The sequence below is a fragment of the Camelina sativa genome, chromosome 13 (assembly GCF_030686135.1).
Source record: "Camelina sativa cultivar CO46 ecotype springtype chromosome 13, ASM3068613v1".
NCBI classification, from domain to species: Eukaryota; Viridiplantae; Streptophyta; class Magnoliopsida; order Brassicales; family Brassicaceae; genus Camelina; species Camelina sativa.
In genome coordinates, this window is record NC_141892.1 from 22,559,948 (window position 1) to 22,584,365 (window position 24,418).

The window sequence follows — 24,418 nt, forward strand, 5'->3', positions numbered from 1 at the left end:
ATAAGTTCAGTCACAATATAGTCTCAATTTGTGACGTCTTTGTGACAATAAAATATTAGTCTAATTTTGTGTTAAGATTTTTTAACCAAAAAAATATTAGACAAAACATAACAGTCGCACTATAGTCTCAATTTATGACGTTTTTCTGACTATAAAATATTGATAAAATTAGAGAGAAAACATCATCGAAATTTCAATAAAATTATAATAACACTAGTGTTTGCGATTTCAATAAAATTACAAATACACAAATAATAAACATGAAAATTATTCATATTCCTCATTTTCATCTTCTTGATCTTCATCCTCATCTGAAGACGAAGACGACGACGAGTAGTTGCCACGAAATTCGTCTTCTTGTTCAGCATCGTTGATCTCAAAATCAAGTTCTTCATTAGGCTGATTACCATCTACGAAACTGTCAACTATGATCTCCTCTATTGAATCTGTCATTCCATCATCAACTGTTTGCTGCAATATAACAACCTCCTTTTGTTTTAAGTTCCCTTGTACAGCATGCCTTGGATTAACTTTCAGAACGTTGAGCCAAAGTTTTCGAGGTCGTTTAGTGTGAGGATATGAAAGATAACAAACTTGATCAGCTTGAGAACCTACACATAAAAAATGGTTCTCAATTAGATGTATATATATATCTATAAATATATATTTAAAATAGAACATTACCTAATATAAACGGTTCATAATGTCGGTATCTCCTTGATGACAACACGTCAACAATGCCTCCATCGCGTATTCGAGTGCCTTTGTCAATTGTAGAGTCATACCATTCACAATAGAAAAGTGTGACCCGTAAATTCAAAAATCCTGGATAGGTAAGCTCTATGATATTTTCAATGGTCCCGTAAAAATCGTCCTCGCCAGATGAATTGGAATAAGTTTGTCCTCGGACACATACCTCATAATTCATTGTTTTTTTAGTGAGACCGTGAGCTTTTGTGTGAAACAGATAACCTCTTGTAAAATATATAGGCCAAGACTTAACTTTATTTTCAGGACCGTCCACGATTTCATGGACCCATGGAGGAAAACTTTCAAAACCACCACGCACCTGTGCCAAATATATATACAAAATTTTAGATCACAATATTTATCATGTTGATATAATTAATTGGTGGATAGTAAAACATACATATTGCTTAATCCATTCATGGAAATCTTCTTCTCTTTTCGACCTAACATCTTCATCAGATAGTTTTGGATATTCATATCGAATTTGCGCCTCCAACAATCTGTATTTTATCAACAAAAAGTAAATATTTTAAAGTTTACCTAAGAACATATGGTTATAAATATACTTGGTAAATCAAAAATACCTCTCATGTTGCTGGAAATAATCACAATTGCGCAGAACATATGCGTGTGCACATTTATAATCTTTTTCAGTTAACCAAAATTCACTACTTTTTCCGCCTGGACGACCAACTTGAGTGAATATATCTGGTACTTGTATAGGATATACAGGTACTTCACCTTCTTCATGCCGAATTAACCTGTTAAAGTTTATTTTGTAAAACCTTTTCACAATTTTAGAAGTTGATAGAAAAATTCAATAATCATATTTGAAGTTTTACCTTCTTCTCCTTGTTGTAGAAATGTGTGAAGCGAAATAGTGTTCTGAGAAATAAGATATCTCATCATTCAAGTAGGATTGAACTATTGAGCCAACTAGATATCTTTTGTTCTTCGCTTTCCCTTTTAAACGTTAAAAAAACCTTTCGAAAGGATACATCCACCTATATTGCACAGGACCACCAAGTTGTGCTTCATAAGGTAGGTGAATAGGGAGGTGCTCCATTACATCAAAGAATGAAGGAGGGAAGATTTTCTCCAAATTACACAAGATCATGACAATATTATCCTTCAGAATTTCGAGGCGGGATTGCTCCAATGTTCTACTACATAGGTCGCGGAAAAATGCTCCAATCCCTACAAAGTTATAACATGTTATGTTGTTACATATAAATATAATATCAACAACTAAACCAAATTAAATGTTTAATTTATATACCTGAAATCGCCAGGTGGACATTACGCGGTAAAAGCTCTGCAAATATGAACGGAAGCAATCGTTCCATAAACACATGGCAGTCATGACTCTTCATTCCCGAAAACTTTCCATTTTTCATGTCAGCACAGCTAGCTAAATCTGCGACATATCCGTCTGGGAATCTAACATCTTCTTTTACCCATTTTAATAAAGCCTCTTTCGCTTTGGTTTTCAATCTCCAAATAGGGAATGGGGCTCTCCCTTGAGCATCTAGATGTAAATCTTGCCGGGAACAAAATCTTGCAATATCCAATCTTGACTGCACGTTGTCTTTCGATCTATCTTTTACATTCATAGTGGTGTACATCAAGTTATCAAAGACATTTTTCTCGACGTGCATCAAATCCAGGTTGTGCCTTAAATTCAGATCGACCCAGTACGGTAACTGCCATAATATGCTTTCTTTATGCCAATTATGCCATCTTCCGTAGCCTTTAACTTTCTTTTCGTGACCATTCCCACCGCAAATAGATGTTTTAGGTGCTTTGGCTTTCCTTATACGCTCATAGATAGCTTGACTACTCAGAGATGCTGGTGGCTCGTCATTCAATGAATCTTTTCCCTTCAGAAAGTCCTTTTTATTCTTCCGCATCGGATGACTTGTAGGAAGAAATCTCCTATGACAGTCAAACCAACATGTTTTCCTCCCAGCTGGTAATTGAAAAGCACCAGTGTCATCCATACAAATTGGACATGCTAATCTTCCATGTGTCGTCCATCCCGACAACATACCGTATGCTGGAAAATCGCTTATTGTCCACATAAGAACAACTTTCATGTTGAAATTTTGATTTAGTGAGATATTATAAGCCTCAACCCCATTATACCATAACTCCTTTAACTCATCGATTAATGGTTGGAGGAAAACATCAAGGCTGGCTCGTGGGTGGTTTGGTCCGGAGTTCAGAATCGTAAGAAATAAATACTCGCTGTTCATGCACATATCCGGAGGTAGGTTGTATGGAGTTAAGATCACAGGCCACAAAGTATGATTTTTGGAGACCCCAAATGGATTACAACCATCTGTACATAACCCAAGGTAAACGTTTCGTGGCTTTTGCGCAAATGTGGGATGTAAATGTTGGAAATTCTTCCATTCAGGCGCATCAGATGGATGACACATTACTCCATCTTCTGAATCATGCTCAGCATGCCATCTCATTGATGATGCGGTCTTCTCTGATTGGTACATCCTCTTCAATCTATCTGCAATAGGTAGATACCACATACGACTGAAGGGTATTCTAGTTCTACCCCCACTACTTTTGTACCTTGGCTTCCCACAGAACTTGCAATGCTCCAAATTCCCATCTTCTTTCCAAAATATCATACAATTCTCTATACATACATCAATTGTATGGTATGGCAATCCTATCTTTCGAACTAAATTCTCTGTCTCGTAGTATGAACCAGTAGCTTGATTACCCTCTGGTAAAACCTCCGTAAACAATTCAGCCCAATCGTCCATGCATGCCTCAGACAAATTATTATCAACCTTGATGTTTATGAACCTAGACGCCAATGATAGTTGCGAATGACCTTCATGACATCCATCATAAAGTGGACTATTTGCAGCATCTAACATGTCATAGAACCGTTTCGCCTCTTCAATGGGTTCTTCATGGATATGATCATATCCATGATCATATCCACTTTCATACTCATGATACTCATTAAAAGGCGTGGTACCATGAAATGCATCATTCACCATCTCAGCATATACATTTCCCTCAAATCCTATTGGCTGACTACCAGGTTGACTACCATGCTGACTACTAGTACTAGTATAATTTGTATTAGGATAATGACTACTAGTTCCTACCCCTAGCACGTCATAATCTTCACCATGTTCAGACCATACATAATAATTTGGCATAAATCCTTTACTATGCAAATGATTAGATATTGTCGTACCATGCAAAATAACATCGTTCTGACATTTTACGCAAGGACAGTAAAACCTACCTCCACTGTTTTGTGCCATAGGCTGGCTGTTTGCGAAATTCATGAACTGCTCAACTCCCGCCAAAAATTCTTTAGAGATATTATTTGTTCTTCCATCGATCCGATTATACATCCACTCTCGAGATGAATTCCACATAGCTTTTTTTTTTCTTTTCTTCTAAAAAAACAAATCTTCTTTCTCTCTTTTTTTTTCTTCTCTTCTAAAAAAAAAAAAAAAATCTTTTTTTCACTACTTTTTTTTTATTCCGTCTCTCTACTTAGAAATGAATGAGAGTGATATGAATGGAATGGTGAGAGTGATGCGTTATATATAGTATAAATTTTGCGACTACTTTGCGACTCCAGTAAAAACAGTCGCAAATAAGGACTCCTTTGTAACTAAAAACTACATAATTGAGACAAATTAAAGCTCGAAACAGCTCAATACAAACGCAAACTGAAACATTTATCACGTTTTTTGCCGACATCAATAAGTGACTGCTTTGCGACTCTTTTGCAACAACGAACGGATGTGTCGCAAATAACGACGCATTTGTCACTGTTTTACCACGTAATAGAGACTCAAAAAAGGGTCACAAAAGTTCAGTACAAATCCACACTACCACATTTACCACGTTTTTTACCGACATAGTCACCGACTGATTTGTGACAATAAAATTAAAAGCAAAACAAAAGTGGCAAATACGTCGTGATTTAAAGACAGCTTTGCGACTAACTTTACTGACTTAATCTTCAGTTTATAGTTTGTCATAAATTGCGATTATTTTGCGACGCTCTATTTTTTCTCGATAAAATGTCCTAAAGTAGTCGCATAATAGCAACGAGTTAGCGACTACAGTTAATCGCCGTAAATTTGCGACTGTTTTACGTCCATTGTATTCGTCATCGTTAGTCCGTGGCAAAAGTGTCACAAAGTAGTCACAAAAGTTTGCGACTATAAATTCAGTCACAAAAAGTAGTCCCAAAAGCCGTGTTTTCGTGTAGTGATTGGTTACGAAGATGCGGAGTGGTGTCGTTGTGAGTTACAAGGTAGTGTTGGTGATGAGTCACGGTGGTACTAAAGTCGGTTTTGCGATTTACTCATCTGACACAGGGAAGTGGGAAAATCAAAATGTGACTTGTCTTCTTCATCATCGCTGCTTTTGCCACCGCAAGTAGATTGCTTTGAATGGGATACTTCACTGGTTTTCAAGTCCCATCTCTTCTTTTATGGCATATGATTTATATGGAGGTAATATTGATGATGGGTGTCGTATCATATCTTTCCCCGATAGTGGAAAAGATGATCTGTTGCGGCGTTTTAGGAGAACCTTTACAACCTCGGAAGGGTCGATTGTGTATTACAACGAGTACCGTGAAGATGAAAACCACACGTTACGGGTTTGGTGGCTGGTCAAGTACACTGATGGTCCTGAGGAGGCGTGGAAGCTCTTATGGCAAGTCAGCTTGATTTCTATGATCGAGTTGTTAGGTATCGATTATTTCCCGGTGGTGATGCATCCTTTGAACTCTGAGATCATCTACTGTGGTGCATGGACAAGGAAGGTATGGTCTTGTTTAACTTGAGGACATTAGCGTTTAGTCTTCGCAAGGAAAACGAAGACGATAGCAAGTGTATGGATGGTTGCGTGTTAAGTGGCTACTTTTTCCCATGGTTTAACTGTGTTCCTAACCATATCCTCTTTTCACAGTATGTTCTCCCTCGTTGGTTGCACCGGCTCCCTCGTCCTCCACATACTTAGTGTGTAGCTATGTTTTGAGTTTATTAGTAATACAATTTTTCATGCATCCTTTAAGACAACACATTTGCACCATTATGTAAAGACATAAACCTTTCTATTTAATTGAAACCGTGATTCATAGGTGTTTTATATTCTATGTGGCCTATGTGTCTTTCGGTTTAATAATAAAGTTCAAGTTTATATTTAACATTGTGGATTCTAATATTTAAGACAACACCATGATGAATCGGTTTCCGGTAATATATTAGAATTTGGATGTATTGATATGTATGTATATGTTATGTCTATGTATACTTTATCTCTTAATTATATTATATAAGTAATATATATATATATATAAAATATATATATGTATATGTTATGTCTATGCATTATAAAGGGCTGCTAACACGAACCAGAACAACTCGTCACAGGTGACTCTATATATATGTGTGGTTGTTGAATCGTTACAGCAACGGTTGTGTTTTCATAACGTGAGAAACACTACCAAACCAAATACACAACAGAAAAGAGATTATTGATCTTCTTCATCAAAGATCATGTGAAAGCAATAAAGAGTAAGGGAAAAGAAAATCAATTACTAAAGACTTGGATCCATGATCAAGAATACTCAAGCAATCGATCAAGGTTAGTGTTTCTTCTTCTCTAAAAAAGTGTTTATGGTTGAATTAGATCTTGAGACATATAGATTTTCTATAAAAAAACTAAATTTATATTTGGTATGAGAGCCAACTAGATTTGTTTTATTCACCGGTAGGCGTTAATCAAACATATAGTATTTGTTTGATGAAATGTTTTAAGTTTTTTCATATGAGTGCTTAACGTACGGAATAAATGAACTTCTTACATTAGGTTACTCCACCTTTGTGAAAAGTCACGATCAAGTGTTTAAATGTTCGTAATCAATTCTGAAATTTTGGTATGAATTAATCAACGTAACCGTACGTAGAAGGCACGTATAGTAACTGCCATATTTCTTCTAAATTGTTTCATGCATGCATGAATGAATATGGTTTTAAAATATCTGTTTAATTCAGTTTGAATAATATTGTGTGTGCACGATCGAAGATTCTCCTAGAATCATGTTTATAGTTTTCTGGGTTTTTTTTTCTTATTTGAATCTAACGATCTATCACGACATTACTCGAAATGGTGGGAATTAGCAAATATCACAGTCTAACCGATTAGATTTGGCGACACTAACACCACCGCTAACTCAAGATCTATAATAAACTCGACGAAATTCTAAGAATCCATGGAATGAAGAAACAAATCTGGATTCGATCAAAATTAGCGACAGAAGAAGACGACAAAGCAAAGAAGAAATTATACTGTTAAATTAATTATATTGTTAAATTAATAAGGTGGAAATTATATTGTTAAATTAATTACATTTTTATTTTTACCATTTTTACATTTTCATTTTTACCATTCGCGTTCTTCTCCTTCTTCGTCGCCTAGAATAAGGTGGAAATTATATTGTTAAATTAATTACATTTTCATTTTTACCATCTTTTATACAATTACAATATGTTCAATTAATTTTTAGATTTTTTTTTAGGTTTGGGTTCTCTATTTTCTATTTAGGATATAGTTTTTAGGGGTAGGGTTTTGTATTTTCGGGTTTAAGGTATAGAATTATGTCATTTTATATATTTAAAAAGAGTATTTTTGAAAATGAAGACCATAAGAGTGTATTTTTGAAAAGTGGCATAGAAAAGGGGTATTTTTGAAAATGCATGTTATGCGAGTTTAAATTTTTGTAAATTAATTTAAATTTCACAAAAAAATTAATAAAATTTGTTATACGTTATTTATAAGTTTTATGTTTGCTATAATATACAGATTTATATGCATTTACAAATCTTTTAAATATATTAGGTTTTGAACCCACGCTACGCGTGTTTTTTTTTAATATATTTAGATGAAACCATATATAATTGATGTTATGAAATATTATCTTCCAAAAAACTTTAAGTTACTATTAAAATAATAATTTTATTTTAAATACACAATTAAATTAAATCAATTGTATTTAAGAATCAAATATGATCAAAACAATCATTAACCAATTTTGGTTTCTCATATTCAATTGAACACCACCACTTATATATTCATGTTTTTTTTTCATTTACTCTTCATATTTTTTCTCGTCATTTTCATTGTCAATTTTGCATGGTAGTTGTCATCGTTACTTTCACCATCTGCTTCTTTGTTATACTCTTATTCTTCTTCTTTCTTGTCTGATTTCTCGCTTTTTTCCACTAAATAATTATTGAGAACATTTTTGTTTTAAATTACCACTTAACTTCCGCCCGCTCCGTTATACTTTTTTTTCCCTCTTCCTCGTCTGCTTCCTCAATTTCTTCCACTGAATAATGATTCAAAACCTCTTTGTTTAAAATTACTACACAACTTACTTTTGTTTTAAAGTAAACATAATTTATCTTTAGCAAACTCTAACACCAAAATCACTAAATCTTTTCTCGTAAGATTTTTGCAATTCATGAAGACCAACATAGCCACCACATATAGTCAGTTATTGATTGATACTTTCACCCATATATTCGGTTTTATATCCACATGTATTGAACTTCTCAAACCATTAATGATACTTAAAATTTTTTATAGTTTAAATATTTATAGTATTTAAACATTCATTGTTTCTTACTCTCCATATATTTTTAGATATCTTTATTGTCAAATTGTTATTGTTTTCATGGAGTAAGAAAACAATGAAAATTATATTAAATTTTTTAAAACTTTTAATATTTATAATATTATAAAAATTTTAAAATTTAAAATTTATGATTTATTAAAAAAATTTAAAACTGTAATATTTTAAAACTATTTTTTATTTTCTCAAATAAAACATCAGATTAAATTGAATAAAACTTTCAAATTTGGATGCTTGATAAGTCAAGCTTTTCTGCTCATTCGTAGTTGTCACCACATTAATTTTATTTATAATGGTTCTGAACCATTGTCTAAAACTTTTGTTGCCAATGTGGGACGTTATACATATTTTTCTTATTTTTATAAATCAAAGTTTTCCTTTTTCTAAAAGATCTTAATAATATAGAAATTATTATATTTTTCAAAATATCAAATAATGAAGTGTCAAATCTCCACTCGTTGTTCAAAAGCCTATGTGGACGCCTTTGAAGCTTATAGCTCCTACTAAAATAAAGAACCCAAAATCAATTGTATATGTAATATAAATTGTTGGAAATTTTGTTTAAATTATCTAAAATAAAGAACCCCAATAAACCAAATAAAACTTTTAAATGTGAATGCATGGTAAATCAAGATTCCTGCTCATTTTTAAAATTTCGTAAAAATTAAAAACTTTTAAAAGTTTCAATATTTAAAAAATTAAGATCAATTATATGTAATGGGTTTGAAAATTTAAAATTTTTAATATTTAGAAACGTTTTGAAAGTGTTTATTTAATTTGCTCAAATAAAACATCTGATTAAACCGAATGAAACTTTTAAATTTGGACGCTTGATAAATCTATTTTTCCTGCTCATTCGTAGTTGAAAGCACATTAATCTTATTTATAATGGTTCTGAACCATTGTCTAAAACTTTTTTACTCGATGTGGGACATTGCACATATGAAACGACCTGACCCGTTTTTTTTTTTAAATAATAATAAATACACTACAGCTAGTGGTCCCATACCCACTAGCCACCTAACCACAAACACAACCAACATCGGAAATAGCAGATACAATAACCAATAAATAATCCAACCATAATCCAATAACCGATATTAATTCCAAATCATAAACTAATGATCCAAACAGCATAAACTAGGGAACCAACAATCCTAAACAACATTCTAGGACTCAACTCTAACAACCTAACAAGAGAAGCCAGACAACCAAGCGAACCACTAGAATATCCTCCTCTTCATTGCCTTGATTCCACGATCACACTTTGCCTTTACCTGCACCACAAACGCAAATTGCAATGCATGAGTATTTTATAAACAATCAGTAAGGCAATCCTCCCATCTACTAGGCTATACACACAAGCAATAGAGACATCGCTAACCATTAATAAACAATCAACAATAACAAACCAGGACTCAGCATCGACTGACACCAACATGCATCGGCCGACACTAGATGGAGGTTGCGTCGACCGACGCAAGATCTGCATCGACCGATGCAAGCTTAACTTGCATCGACCGACGCATTCTCGACATAGCACGAAAACCCAAGATTTTACGCGTCATCCTCGCATTTGCTTCGACCGACGCACAAAGTGCATCGACCGATGCAATGCCGAGCATCGTTTTCCCCCGAAGCTTCTCGCCGGATCTTCGTTCCTACAACCACAAAACTCGATCCCAAGCCACAAGAAAGCTTCCTAACGTCCCAAATATCAATCTAACAAGTCTAACAACACATAACACGTAAATTAGAGAGATCTCTAGCTTAGATAAGCCATGGTCCTGCACTTACCTTTGCCAAGAAGTTTCTGAACCTTAAACAATCAAGAACACGCTCCTAGGAAGCTCCTACAACGTCCTAAGTCTCAGATCTCACCAGAAAAAGCCACCAATCCACAGAAAATCTCCATGAACACTCTTCTCTCTCTCTTTCGTTTCTCTCAAAAGCGGCCTCACACGCTTAATGAGACAAAACTCGAGTTTAAGGGTTTTCCTAACCCAAACCGCAGCGTTTCACTTAAACTCGTCCGCAGAAAAACAACCTTGCATCGACCGATGCACATAGTGCATCGACCGATGCAATCCCTAAACCGGGACGGTTCGCGTATGTTACAACATATGTCTTTTATTTTAATAGATTTAACTTTTTCCTTTTCTCAAAAAACTTAATAATATAGAAAACTACTATATTTTCAAAAATGTTAATAAGTGAGATGTCCAATCCCTATTGGTTTTTTAAATCATATGTGGACAACTTATGTAAAAATATTAATTAATGACATGTCGAATCCTTATTGGATGTTTTAAATCCTATGTGGACAGCCTTAGGAGCTTATAGCTCCTACTTTTATTTAGTATAGATTACCATTAAAAACATATTTTTACACCTAAATATACTATATATTACAAATATATTATTTATTACCACCTAGAAAATGTCTATATGAACACATTCAGCCAAATATTATATGTCTATTTACTTTCACTTTTGCATAGTTTTTTTAGTTAATAATATTATTCGTTCAAAAAAAAATTCGAGTAAAAAATATATTACATAGTATACTAATCAATAATGTATCAACACAATAGTGTATAACCAACCATGAAGAGACCCTCGACTCCGCCCTCCTCCCTATGGAGGGAACATTGCATCCAACTTCCTCCACCATGAAGAGAACCTTGGCTCCACTTTCTTCCCCACAGAGATAACCATCAGCATTTTAAAAAAAAAAATACTTTTAATAGTAACATACATCCAAAAATTGTAAATAGTCATAAAACAGTGTCTTATAGCAAAAAAAAATAATAATAATGTACAAAACAATTTAATATATTTTTGTTAAATTTAATTTTATTTACAAAATTTTAGGACTTGCACATTGGGCGTGTCCTTATTTAGTTATTAATATAAAAAGAGTTAGGGCTAATCCAATAATTGCCAATTAGTTTTTAGTTTAAATCCCAAGATAAGTCCAAATTCAACATGGTATCAGAGTCCAATATTCAAATTCTGGTATACCTAGAAAAGTGGAGATGGATATGCTTCTTGTTAACCCTAGTAGGGAGCCCAAGAAAGGGTTTATTATCGGTCCAAGTGGGATCGATTCGAAATAGAGTTACCATATCGAAGAGGCGTGTTAAGATCTCACATTGGTCCTTGGTTTGAAGGAATGATTGTTGTGATACAATACAAGTCCCACATCAGAAGTTTAAATAGACCCAAATCCAAATTCAACATAATTTCTTTTTTTTTTATTTGTTATTTACGGTAGAAATTTAGTTTTCAAATAATGTTTTTATGTTCCCTTTGATTTTATAATATAAGCATATGATTGCAACAACCGAACTAATTAATCAGGACAGACAGGACTCACGTATACAAAATACTTTATTCTATGGATACTGGACTTATGCCTGAGTTTCTGAGGCATTGCTATATTTAATGTCCAAGATATACTCATAGGAGTTTAAGGCACTTTGTGTATAATTAGAGATGTTTTCTAAGAACCATATTTTTTCCTTTACTCCTTTAATAGGTCTTTCTTCCTCTTTTTAATTTTAGTTTTTCAAAACTCTTTCAATTCTTATCAATTCTATTATGATTAACACAACATTCTCCAAATTTATATATATTAGTAAAAAAAGAACATCCAATTTAAAAAGAAAAATGGATTTTTATAAACTGTAGAAAATAAAATCTTCGTGAATTTTCATACTCAAACTGCTTCTTCAATCTGATTCATAATTAATATAGGACTCCAGAAGAAGAAGATCCAACCACACTTCTAAAGCACACCCTTGAGAATACCCATTACTTGCGGAAAAAGTTACTTCAGCAACATAGGGGATTAATTTATAAATCGCATATAAAGACATCGTGATGGCTCATTCCTGCTTCCCGCGAGAAATTCTCAAAAATCTATTCTTTTTATATTAAAGAACTGATATTAAACTATTACAATATATGTATGATGTCATTTACATATTTATAAAAGTAGAAATGTTTATATTGTATAATTATGATATTTTATTAATAACATTTATAGAATTATTATTCATTTTGACAAACTTATATGAAAAGCCATTGACTTTAAGAACAAATAAATTTGTTTATAAAAAATAAAAAAAGGTTACTCATGAAAAGTTAAATTTTAATAGTCAAACAAGTTTTTAAAAGCATTTAATACTATCTCTTTGTAGTCAAACAAACATATGAATCTAAAAATATATCTTTCTTTCTTTGAAATATTCATATTATATTTCATATAGAAATATATCTTCGTAAAATTAGTTTTCAGTTTCTTACAATCACTACAAGAAAACAGGGCAATGGCCACTGTGGTAATAGTCGCTAAATAGTCGTTAATGTTAATGTAACGACTATTTAGCGACTAATCACTGTTGTAGTTAATTTTTTGTCGCAAATACGTATTGTCGTTAAATAGTCGTTATTTAGCGACTATTCAACGACGATATAACATTGTCGTTGAATTGTCGTTATTTAGTAACCAAATTTGGCGACAATTGACCGACAATTTAACGATTGTTGCAGCAGTCGTGTATTAGTCGCTAAATTTAGCGACTAAATTGCGACAAAGTTACGACGTTTTTACATGAATAAAACTTGCAATACTTTAGTCATAAATTAGTTGTTTTTTCTGCGACTATTTACCTTCTATTTAGCGATAATTTGCCGTCTAAATGACGACTATATAACGACTACGTTGTTTTAGAAAATAATGAAATTAAGTGGTTTTTATTGTTTTGTAATCCTGATTTTAATACTGATTTATGAAATGAAAAATCTAATGAAAACACATTATAACATAACCATAATTGTATTGAAACCAGAACATACACAAGTCCAAAATAGAAATCAAACCAAAAGCTAAGAAGGAAAAAGTTTATAACACATACAAACAGAATGAAAGACCTTAGTTCATGAGTTAATATGAACCATATTGGAGTTGATCATGGAGTTGTTGATGGAAGATTGTTCTCCTCAGCTGATTGAGAGGCTATAAACTCAAGGAAAGCTGGATTAGTGTGGCGCATGAACTTTGCCATCAAAGTTAACTCTTTGATCTCGCTCTTTTGCTCAGCCACAAGGAGAGCAGTCTCTTTTTCTCGAGCAGCAGCTTCAGCATTGAGAGTCGCTTGAACTTCAATCTGACGTTGGGCTTGCAATGTAAGAAAGTCTTCAGTTTGTGATGGTTGATTGCCCTTGCCCTTTCCAAGAGTATCTTTGAGGCTTCCAACACCATAAGGAGTTCCTCGTGAATCCTTCTTAGTGCACTGTTTGCAAAACAAGAAAAACAGTAAGTAAAGAGCAAAACAATAAAAACAGTAAGTAAAGGGCAAAACAAATGGATGATCGAGTAGAAATGCTACTTTACCTCAAGAAAGATAGCAGTACATTCATCGTTGGTGAGCTCTCGATGGTGTGAAGTACCATCTGAAAGAGTTGAATCTGCCTCGAGCTCAGCCATCTTCTCTTGCAACTTCTGCTGATAAGCTTGATGGATTTTCTCTGCCTTGCCATCAACATAAGAACCATCCGGCTTTGTATGTGTTTTGAAAAAAACTTCACCCATACTGACCTCTCTTCCATACTGACCTCTCTTCCCAACTCATGTTCCTTCAATGTTAGAAAGTAAAGAACGGTTATGAAAGTGTTTAAAGATAGAAATGTTGATAAATGTAACTAACAAAATAGAAATGACTTATTACCAGATCATCTTGGATTTCCCTATATGACTTAGGGCCTGATAAGTGGATGTGAGGACCGAGACAATTACGGTCAGACATACGACACTTGGAATAGGTTGAACTCCTTTGCTGTTATTCTTCAGTATCCCAATTATCAACCATCTCTTGCCAGAGATTACCTTCAATCCATGAAGGTTTAATTCGAGACGTCCTTGCATCGCTAACCATGCCCTTTATCCGGCGTTTACAGATGGCGTTGAAATGTTCTTGAAAGGTTCCTGTTATCAATGGATCCCAAGTGTGAGTTTTCTACATAACAAAGAGAGAAGGAATTATGTTAGTGAAAGTCAGTGAAAACAAGTAATAAACACAAGTAGAAAACAGGTTACATTGGACTATTCTTACCGCAAACTCCATGAAGTATCTCTGTTTTCTATCCGGAGGCACAAAAGTCCAAGTATAATATGGACCATCAAATTTGTTTGTAAAAATCTTGGTAATCTTCCGAACAATTTGGCATTTTTTGTCCCGATCAAACCTCCACACACACATGTAAACAATGTGTGTTAGTTGATGAGGACATCAGTAGTCAACTTCCCGAAGAACCCGTTCTGCCATTTCCCGAAGAACCCGTTCTTCCAGTTCCTAAAGAATCCGTTCTGCCAACAATGGTACACAAACCTATGACAAGGTTGGGAGCAAGGACATTAAGGGAACAATTCAACAAGTCCATTGCAAGTCTGATTAGTCTCATTGTACTAGAAAACTCCAAAGAGAAGACTCCACAAGCATCATTTTTGCCAGTTCTACAAGGAATTATAGAACCCGCTATTTTCATCATTTCCGAAGCAATCAATGAAGGGCTGGAGCGTGCATGAGAGCTATTATCAAGGTAAGTGTTTGAATTCAAATAATAAATGGTCTTTCTTTTCTTGTTTGCAGGAATCGACCGTTGGGTCTTTATGAATCTTTTATTTATTTAAGTCCTAAAATCGAGTTTGTTGTTTTTGCAAGTTTAGTCCTTTTTATTTATAATAATTTCGACCCTAGAAGGTCTCCCGCTGTTGGATCGTTATATAAGGTCCTTTCTCAGCATTGTAACCTTTCAAGTTTTTATGAAATAAAATGAGAGTTTTCTTAGGTTTTCTTCTGAGATAGAAGCAACCTCCCTTTTCTCCTTCTTTTTGTTTGTGATTCCTTGAAGACTGAGATTTGACTTATCATAGATCCTTTCACATATCTGTGCGGCATCCTTCAGTCCATCCATCTATTTCTTCATCTTCCACTGCTACCGAATAGAAAGAACAGTGTTTTCAACCATTTGTCTATTCACCATCTCTTCGCTGCGTTCCATCTATCATCCAACAAATAGGCAGAATAGTGTTATCAACCATTTGCCTATTTCCATCTATCCACGTGGGTTCCTATATCATCTGGTATCAGAGCTAAACGCTCCAAATCAGGTTTTATCTATCCCTTTTGTTTCAGTTTGTTTCCCTTTGTTTGCTTCAGTTTGTGTCTATTTCAGTTCGTTTTGTTTCATTTCGTTTCTTCCCTTTAGATCTGCTATTTTTGTGTGTTGTTGCTCTATTTTGATTGTTTATCTTCTAAAAAGAAAACCCTAAAAAAAAAAATTTCGTTCAGATCTGTTTATTTGTTTGCCCAAAACCTCCCAAATCCTAGATCTGTCAGTTTTCGGCAGTTTTTCCATATTTAGACCTTTCGACTTCCTGTGCACTCGATCTCTTTTTCCTAATTTTACAGAAACGTTTTTAAACATGGGAGAACAAGGAGGAGAGATGAACATGGATGAGATGCTTACAGCTATTCAAGCCCATCTCCAGACGTTTGGTGATCGCATGACACGAATTGAACAACCCCCACCTGCACCAAGAGCACCAGTTCGTAACTTGCCAAGAGGAGATCAGTCTGATTCAGAGGAAGAATATCAAGATCTTAATTAACACCAAAGGCCAAGGAGACACTATCAACAAGGTAGAGGACGAGATAAAGGCAACATAAGAGAAGGAGGCTATGATCTTAAGCTGAATCCGCCAACATTTGCTGGAAAGGTTAATCCTGAAGCATACGTTGATTGGGAAAGATGTATGAAGCATATCTTTGGCTACTACAACTATTCTGAACAGAGAAAGGTATCCCTAGCTGCTGCTCAACTTACCGACAATGCCTTAGCTTGGTGGGACAGAGATTTGTCTAAGAGGAGGAGGCATAGACATATACCCATCACTACTTGGGATGATATGAGGTTTCAGCTAAGGAAGAGATATGTCCCAGCTTATTACCATCGGGAGCTACAAAAGAAGTTCCGCAAGCTCTCACAAGGAAGCAAATCTGTTGAGGAATACTTTGAAGAGTTTGAATCTCTTAAAAACAGATTGGAGGTAGACAAGTCTGAGGAGAACTTGATGGCACAGTTTCTAGATGGTCTTCATGATCGAATTGCTAGAAAGGTGGAAAGACAAACCTATCATGATCTTGAAGAATTGTTGCACCTAGCAGTCCAAGCTGAACAACACATCAAAAGGAAGACAGCCTCTACTAACCGTAGTAAGACTCCATGGACACCGCCACCTCAGAAACCTTTAGACAAGGGAAAATCTATTGATGTGGACCAGAGATTTAAAAGAGCTGCACCTGAGGCATCAAAAGTAACAAAGAGCTCGTGATATTAATTGTCTTAAATGTCTACTAACCAAAGAGCTCGTGATATTACTTGTCTTAAATGTCAGGGAAAAGGACAATATGCAAGGGAGTGCCCAAACTAACGACTAATGATCCTTAAAGCCAATGGAGAGTATGAATCACAAGATGAGGAAAAGAACGCGTTGAATCTGAGGAGGATATTGTGGACTATCCAGAGATAGGAGAGCTTCTAGTCATAAAGAGGGCTCTTAGCACTCTTTTTGATCCTGAAACAATTCAAAGAGAAAATATATTCCACTCTTGCTGCTCAATAAACTCCAAGGTATGTAGCTTAATCATTGATGGTGGTTCATGTACTAATGTAGCCAGCAAGTATTTGGTTGATAAGCTAGGTCTCCAAAAGACAAAGCATCCCCCATCCATATCGACTTAAGTGGCTCAATGATGAGGCTGAACTAAGGATCTCCGAGCAAGTCACCATACCATTCACCATAGGCAAATATTCAAATCAAGATGTGTGTGATGTGGTTCCTATGCAAGCTGGACACCTTCTTCTAGGATGGCCATGGCAATTTGATAAAGAGACTTTACACAATGGTCGAACCAACTACTACACTTTCTCGCAGAACAACAAGAAGCATACTCTAGCTCCACTCACCCCCTCAAGAAGTGCATGAAATGCAACAGACCATGTCAAAGGGAGCTACGTCAAACAAAACCAATCTTTACATAACACCTTCTACTGTTTTGAAATCAATTAATTCACAGGACAAGGTGCTACTGATGATCTTTAAGGAATGTTTGTTTTCAGGTCAAGAAGAGAAAGACTTACCACCTGAAGTGCTTGAACTATTAGGAAGGTTTAAAGAGGTCTTTCCTGAGGAGATACCACCTTGACTATCGCCTATAAGAGGAATCGAACATCAAATTGATCTAGTTCCGGGAGCACCACTGCCTAATAGACCAGCCTACCGAGTAAACCCTGAAGAAGCAAAAGAGCTGGAAAAGCAAGTTCGTGATCTAATGTCAAAGGGCTACATTCGTGAAAGCCTAAGCCCTTGTGCTGCACCGGTTCTTCTAGTGCCTAAGAAAGATGGAACATGGAGAATGTGTGTCGACTGCAGAGCCATCAACAACATCACTGTCAAATATAGACATCCCATTCCAAGGCTTGATGACATGCTAGATGAGCTTAATGGAGCTACTGTCTTTTCTAAAATTGATCTAAGGAGTGGTTACCATCAGGTGAGAATGAAAGAAGGTGAAGAATGGAAAACGGCTTTCAAGACAAAGCAAGGACTATATGATTGGTTAGTTATGCCATTTCGGACTCACCAATGCCCCAAGCACCTTCATGAGGTTAATGAATCAGGTCCTAAGGGGAGTACATATGTAAGTTTGTGGTTGTTTATTTTGATGATATCTTGATTTATAGCACAAGTCTTGCAGATCACGTAAAGCATCTTGAAATGGTGATAAAAGCGCTTAAGGTTTGTACATCTCTATGCTAATCTTAAGAAATGCACGTTTTGCACTGATCAAGTTGTGTTTCTAGGATTTGTTGTGAGTTCGCAGGGACTAAAGGTTGATGAGGAAAAGATCAAGGCTATACAAGACTGGCCAACTCCAACAACCATTGGACATGTTAGGAGCTTCCATGGACTGGCTAGCTTCTATAGGGAGATTTGTGAAGGATTTTAGTACCATTGTTGCACCCTTGACATCTGTGATAAAAAAGAATGTGGAATTCAAATGGGGGTCAAGCACAAGAGATGCATTCAATCTGCTCAAAAACATTCTCACACATGCACCCGTTTTGGTACTTTAATAAAATGTTTGAGATTGAATGTGATGCTTCTGGTACAGGAATAGGTATTGTTCTAACTCAAGGAGGAAAACCAGTAGCGTACTTCAGTGAGAAACTCAGTGGAGCTGCACTTAATTATCCAACCTATGATAAAGAGCTCTATGCTTTGGTAAGATCTCTAGAAACTTGGCAACATTATTTGCTACCCAAAGAGTTTGTTATTCATACAGATCATGAGACACTCAAGCACCTAAGAGGACAAACTACACTTAAGAAGAGACATGCAAGGTGGGTTGAATTTGTGGAGACATTTCCATATGTGATTAAGTACAAGAAGGGCAGAGAGAACATTGTAGCTGATGCTTTATCAAGGAGACATGCTTTGATCACTACAATGGTCTATAGGCTTAAGTCATGGGATTTGATCATATCAAAGGTCTATATGCGGAGGATCCAGATTTCAAAGAAGCCTTTAAGGAAACAAGCAAAGCCGCTTACGGGTCATACTACAAACATGATGGATTTCTCTTTAAGGACAAAAGGCTGTGCATTACTCAAGGATCCATGAGAGAGCTGCTGATAGGAGAAGCACATGGAGGAGGACTTATGAGACATTTTGGGCGAGACAAAACTCTAAGTGTTCTGATGAACATTTCTTTTGGCCGCATTTGAAAAGAGATGTGGAAAGGTTCTGCGCAAAGTGCATCATTTGCTTGAAAGCAAAATCCAGGTCACATCCTTATGGTTTATATATGCCTTTTGCCTATTCCTAACCTACCATGGGTAGATATTTCTATGGATTTTGTTTTAGGGCTGCTTAAGATCAACAACCGAGATTCTATCTTTGTTGTGGTGGACCGGTTCTCTAAAATGGTGCATTTCATTCCATGTAACAAGACAAATGATGCTACTCAAACTGCTGAACTCTTTTTGAAAGAAGTTGTGCGTTTACATGGAATCCCAAGAACCATTGTTTCAGATCGAGACACCAAATTTCTCAGCCACTTTTGGAAAATTTGTGGAAAAAGCTAGGAACTAAGCTACTCTTCTCCACCACTTGTCATCCTCAAACTGATGGCCAAACTGAGGTAGTTAATCGTACTCTCTCCACTCTTTTGAGAGCTACGGTGGGTAAGAATCTCCGAAACTAGTTATCTTGTTTACCCTATATTGAATTTGCTTATAATCATGCTAAGCATTCTGGTACTAAATTCTCTCCATTTGAAGTTGTCTATGGTTTTAATCCTCTAACACCATTAGACATCACACCACTGCCCCAATCTGTTTATTCTAGTGCAGAAGGAGTCACCAAAGCTGATTTTGTGAAGAAACTCCACCAAAAGGTTAAAGAGAATCTTGAGAAGAAAAGTGCAAAGAACAAAAAGCATGTGGATAAGCACCCGCAAGGAGCTGACGTTTGAACATGGAGATTGGGTCTGGTTACACATGAGAAAAGAGAGATTTCCCAAGGAGAGAAAGTCCAAACTATCACCAAGAGGAGATGGACCATTTCGGGTCTTAGAGAAAATCAATGATAATGCCTACAAGATTGAGCTACCATGTGAGTTGAACATTTCTCCAACCTTTAATGTTGCTGACTTATCTCCTTTCCATGCAGATAAAATAGTTCTGCAGACAGAACTCTCTCAAGAGGGAGGGAATGATGAGGACATCAGTAGTCAACTTTCCCCAAGAACCCGTTCTGCCATTTCCCGAAGAACCCGTTCTTCCAGTTCCTGAAGAACCCGTTCTGCCAACAATTGTACACAAACCTATGAAAAGGTTGGGAGCAAGGAACTTAAGGGAACAATACAACAAGTCCATTGCAAGTCTGATTACTCTCATTGAACTAGAAGATTCCAAAGAGAAGACTCCACAAGCATCATTTTTGCCAGTTCTACAAGGAATTAAGAAACCCGTTCTTTTCATCATTTCGAAAACAATCAAGAAGGGCTGGAGCGTGCATGAGAGCTATTATCAAGGTAAGTGTTTGAATTCAAATAATAAATGGTCGTTCTTTTCTTGTTTGCCGGAATCGACCGTTGGGTCTTTATGAGTCTTTTATTTATTTAAGTCCTAAAATCGAGTCTGTTGTTTTTGCAAGTTTAGTCCTTTTTTTTTGTAATAATTTCGACCCTAGAAGTTCCCCGCTGCTGGATCGTTATATAAGGTCCCCTTCTCAGCATTGTAACCTTTCAAGTTTTTTATGAAATAAAATGAAAGTTTTCTTAGGTTTTCTTCTGAGATAGAAGCAACCTCCCTTTTCTCCTTCTTCTTGTGTGTGATTCCTTGAAGACTGAGATTTGACTTATCATAGATCCTTTCACAGATCTGTGTGGCTTCCTTCAATCCACCCATCTATCGCTTCATCTTTCACTGCTACCGAATAGACAGAACAATGTTTTCAACCATTTGTCTATTTACCATGTCTTTGTTGCGTTCCATCTATCATCCAACAAATAGGCAGAACAGTGTTATCAACCATTTGCCTATTTCCATCTATCCACGTGGGTTCACTCATCTGGGTTCCTATATCATTAGTTTGATCAGTTAGAAAGCAAACAAAAAAATAAAAAATCAGTTAACAATGCCAAAGAGATTCAATGGTTTCACATACACATGTTGCATCAAAGACACCCTAAGATAAATAAACCAATTGAAACGAGAATCAAAGACACCCTAAGATAAATAAACCAATTGAAACGAGAATCAAAGACACCCTAAGACAAACAAATTCAAACGAGAATAAAAGACACCCTAAGCCAAAAACATTACCAAGTTGTGTTCTCCCTAAGTGTATCAAACAAATTGACACAAACATTACAAACGACAATTCAACACCATAAGTATGACAAACCAATTGCTACAAACATTACCAATTGCTACAGACGAGAATAAAAACAAACCAAAGCCAAAAACATTACCAAGTTGTCTTCGGCAACGGTATGGGAGACAGAACCGTCGTAAACTTCTCACGGCCAGGCATCGTAAGCAGAGCATTTAGAGATTGCATCGTCTCATCCTTGAGTTGAGGAGATGCATGGTAATTGTTACCTTGAGAAGATGGTTGTCAAGATTGATCATGGGAGCGCTGCGGTGGAGACAACGGATGATTCTCCGGTTCATTCACAGGGTTGTACTGAACCTCCGGTGTCGAAATAGGCGGATCAGCAACTCGATTGACGGAGTTCTGGAAAAGCGTCGTTGGCGGTCGGAAGTTCCAGAAGTTTTGGGGGATAATTCGTTGTATCTCTTGGGGCGTGAACAGCGGAGGAATTTGAGCCGTCGGCGTGAAAGTGTACTGAGGTGGAAGAGGGTTGGTTCTTCTACCGGCGGCTGCGGGTGGGTTAGAGGGTCCGGCTCTCTAAGAAAGGTTGGGTGCAACCTTTCTCTTTTTGGTTTTAATTGCAGGATTCGACGCCACGAGACAGAATATGGATCGAGGAAGATGGATCGAAGAAGAAGAAAAAAGATCTTTTGTTTAGGAAGGTGGATCGAAGACGAAGAAAGAAGGTCGATCGAAGAGAACAAGGAAGATGGATCAAAGACGAAGAAAGAAGGTCGATCGAAGAGAACAAGGATGATGGATCGAAGAGAAGAAAGGTTGGCTGCGGATGGATCGAAGAAGAAAATGATTTAGGTTTAGTTTTCTCTGAGTATCGAAGAGAAGAAGAAAATTCGATGGATCGCATTTGGATCGAATAGTTTTTGGGCTTGAGTTGATTTTTGGCCCAAATTTCTTTGTCCAAAATATAACAAATGATTTACACATTATAAACAACATGTTTTTTTAATAATCACGAAAGATAAGATGGATCAGAGGGTTATGTATGGTTGCTAAATATCCAGTGATCAGGGTTCGAGTACCCCCAGTCGTAATTTTTTTTTTTTTAATCACTCAAAAAATTTTATGATTCAAGTACATAATTATTCTTAAAACACAAGTATTTTTAATTTTTATTAAAAGGTAAAAAAAAAATTACATTTATTAAAGTACATAATTTATTTAATATATCTTAAAGCACCAATATAATATTCAGGGTTCTTCGTCGTCTTCTTCATCATCATCCGAAGACGATAAATTACACATAAATTCATCTTCAGGTTCCGCGTCTGCAACATCGTAGTCAATGTTTATTGGGTCTCCCTTTTCCAAATTTTCTACTATAACATCTTCAATTGTAGTCATCATTACAGCATCATCATTTTCTGTTTGCAAAAGAGTCGGTTCTCCAGAAATGTTTCCCCTCAGATTCACTTTTAGAACATTCAGCCACAAATGCTTCGGTTTCTTTATATATGGGTATGGAATATAACAAACCTGTGAGGCTTGAGATCAACATGTAATCAACATGTAAAAGTTACGAATATTATATATAAATGTGATAATGACAATATATTGAAGATTGGGCATTTATATACATACCTAGAATAAATGGTTCGTTTTTATTGTACTTTCTGGATGAAAGAATGTCTACAACGCCAGCATTACTTCTCCTTTTGCCTCTACCAATTACAGGGTCATACCACTTACATACCACTTACACTTAAATAGTGTGATCTTTTATATAAATATCTATATTTATTTTTGGTATTATAACCAAACTAGGCGTTAATCAAACATATTATATTTGTTTGATTAAGTGTTTTAAGTTTTTTATTTATTCTGGTTATGTGTTTTGCATTCATAAATGAGTGCCTAACGTACCGAATAAATGAACTTTCTATTATCGGTTACTCCATCTCTGTGAAAAGGCACGATCAAGTGGTTCAACTTTAAAGGTTCGTAATCAGTTCGTATAGTAACTGCCATTTTTCTTCTAAATTTTTTCATGCATGCATATATGAACATGGTTTTTAAATAACTGATTAATTCAGTTTGAATAATATTGTGTGTGCATGAACTCGTAGAATCATGTTAATAATTTTATGGGGTTTTGTCTTATTTGTGTAACACACTGAGGTGGAAAGAATCAGGGTCATTCATGATTAGAATATATTATTATGACATCATATGTTTAAGTTGATCAGATTAAGTGTGCACATTTAGAGTTCTTAGGTCATCCCCATCAAATGTATTTTATAAGTTTCTTATAAGTGGCTTACGTATTAAAACAGATTAAATATAAGATTTGTTTCTTTCGTCAGATTAAATACAAGATAAACAGTTCAAATTTGCTTAGATCACTACAAAAAAAACAAGGCGATATCAGACGGAATTCCCGACGGACTATATTCTGTTAGTTGGTTCTGACGGATTTTTGACTGATATACGACGAGATTTAAACCATCGTAATATGTTGGTAATCCGTCGGATATTACCGACGGGATATAGTCCCGATAGGGATTCTGGACCATATCCCGATGGAATCCTGACAGACGTCCGTTTGAAAGTTTCGTCCAAACTCCGTCGTTATTCCGCCATACCGTTATTAAAGTCTTTTGAAAATTGTCACTGATCCGTCGGTCTTCCGTTGACAATAATTTAGAAAATAAATTATAAAAATTCTAGATAACAAAATTGGCATAAAAAATATCCAAATTCTTTAATAATTTGAAATCTATTCAAACAGATCATTAATTTTTTTTTGATAGAAAGTAGGTATAACAAAACACTACATAACAATTGAGTTTATCAACTAGAACTGAAATCTAAATATATAATAGACCTGAAAAAAATCATAAGTCCATTGATAATCTGTCTTGAAATCCAGATGGATTCCCCACAGGCCTACGAGTTTTCTCGGGTTGATGAATTTTACTGCATTTAACATGTGTTTT

At 35.5% G+C, this 24,418-nt stretch overlaps 1 protein-coding gene across 1 annotated transcript; it reads right to left on the minus strand.

Annotated features, from left to right (window-relative positions):
- Positions 1-127: 127 nt before the first annotated feature.
- LOC109129967 (uncharacterized) lies at positions 128-4,169 on the minus strand. The gene is made up of 7 exons (XM_087480758.1): positions 2,030-4,169; positions 1,734-1,947; positions 1,335-1,511; positions 1,151-1,250; positions 685-1,069; positions 320-611; positions 128-149 (listed from the first exon to the last, which is right to left on the minus strand). The coding sequence occupies exons 1-7, from the start codon at positions 4,167-4,169 to the stop codon at positions 128-130; spliced, it is 3,330 nt and encodes a 1,109-aa protein (XP_087336884.1).
- Positions 4,170-24,418: the final 20,249 nt, after the last annotated feature.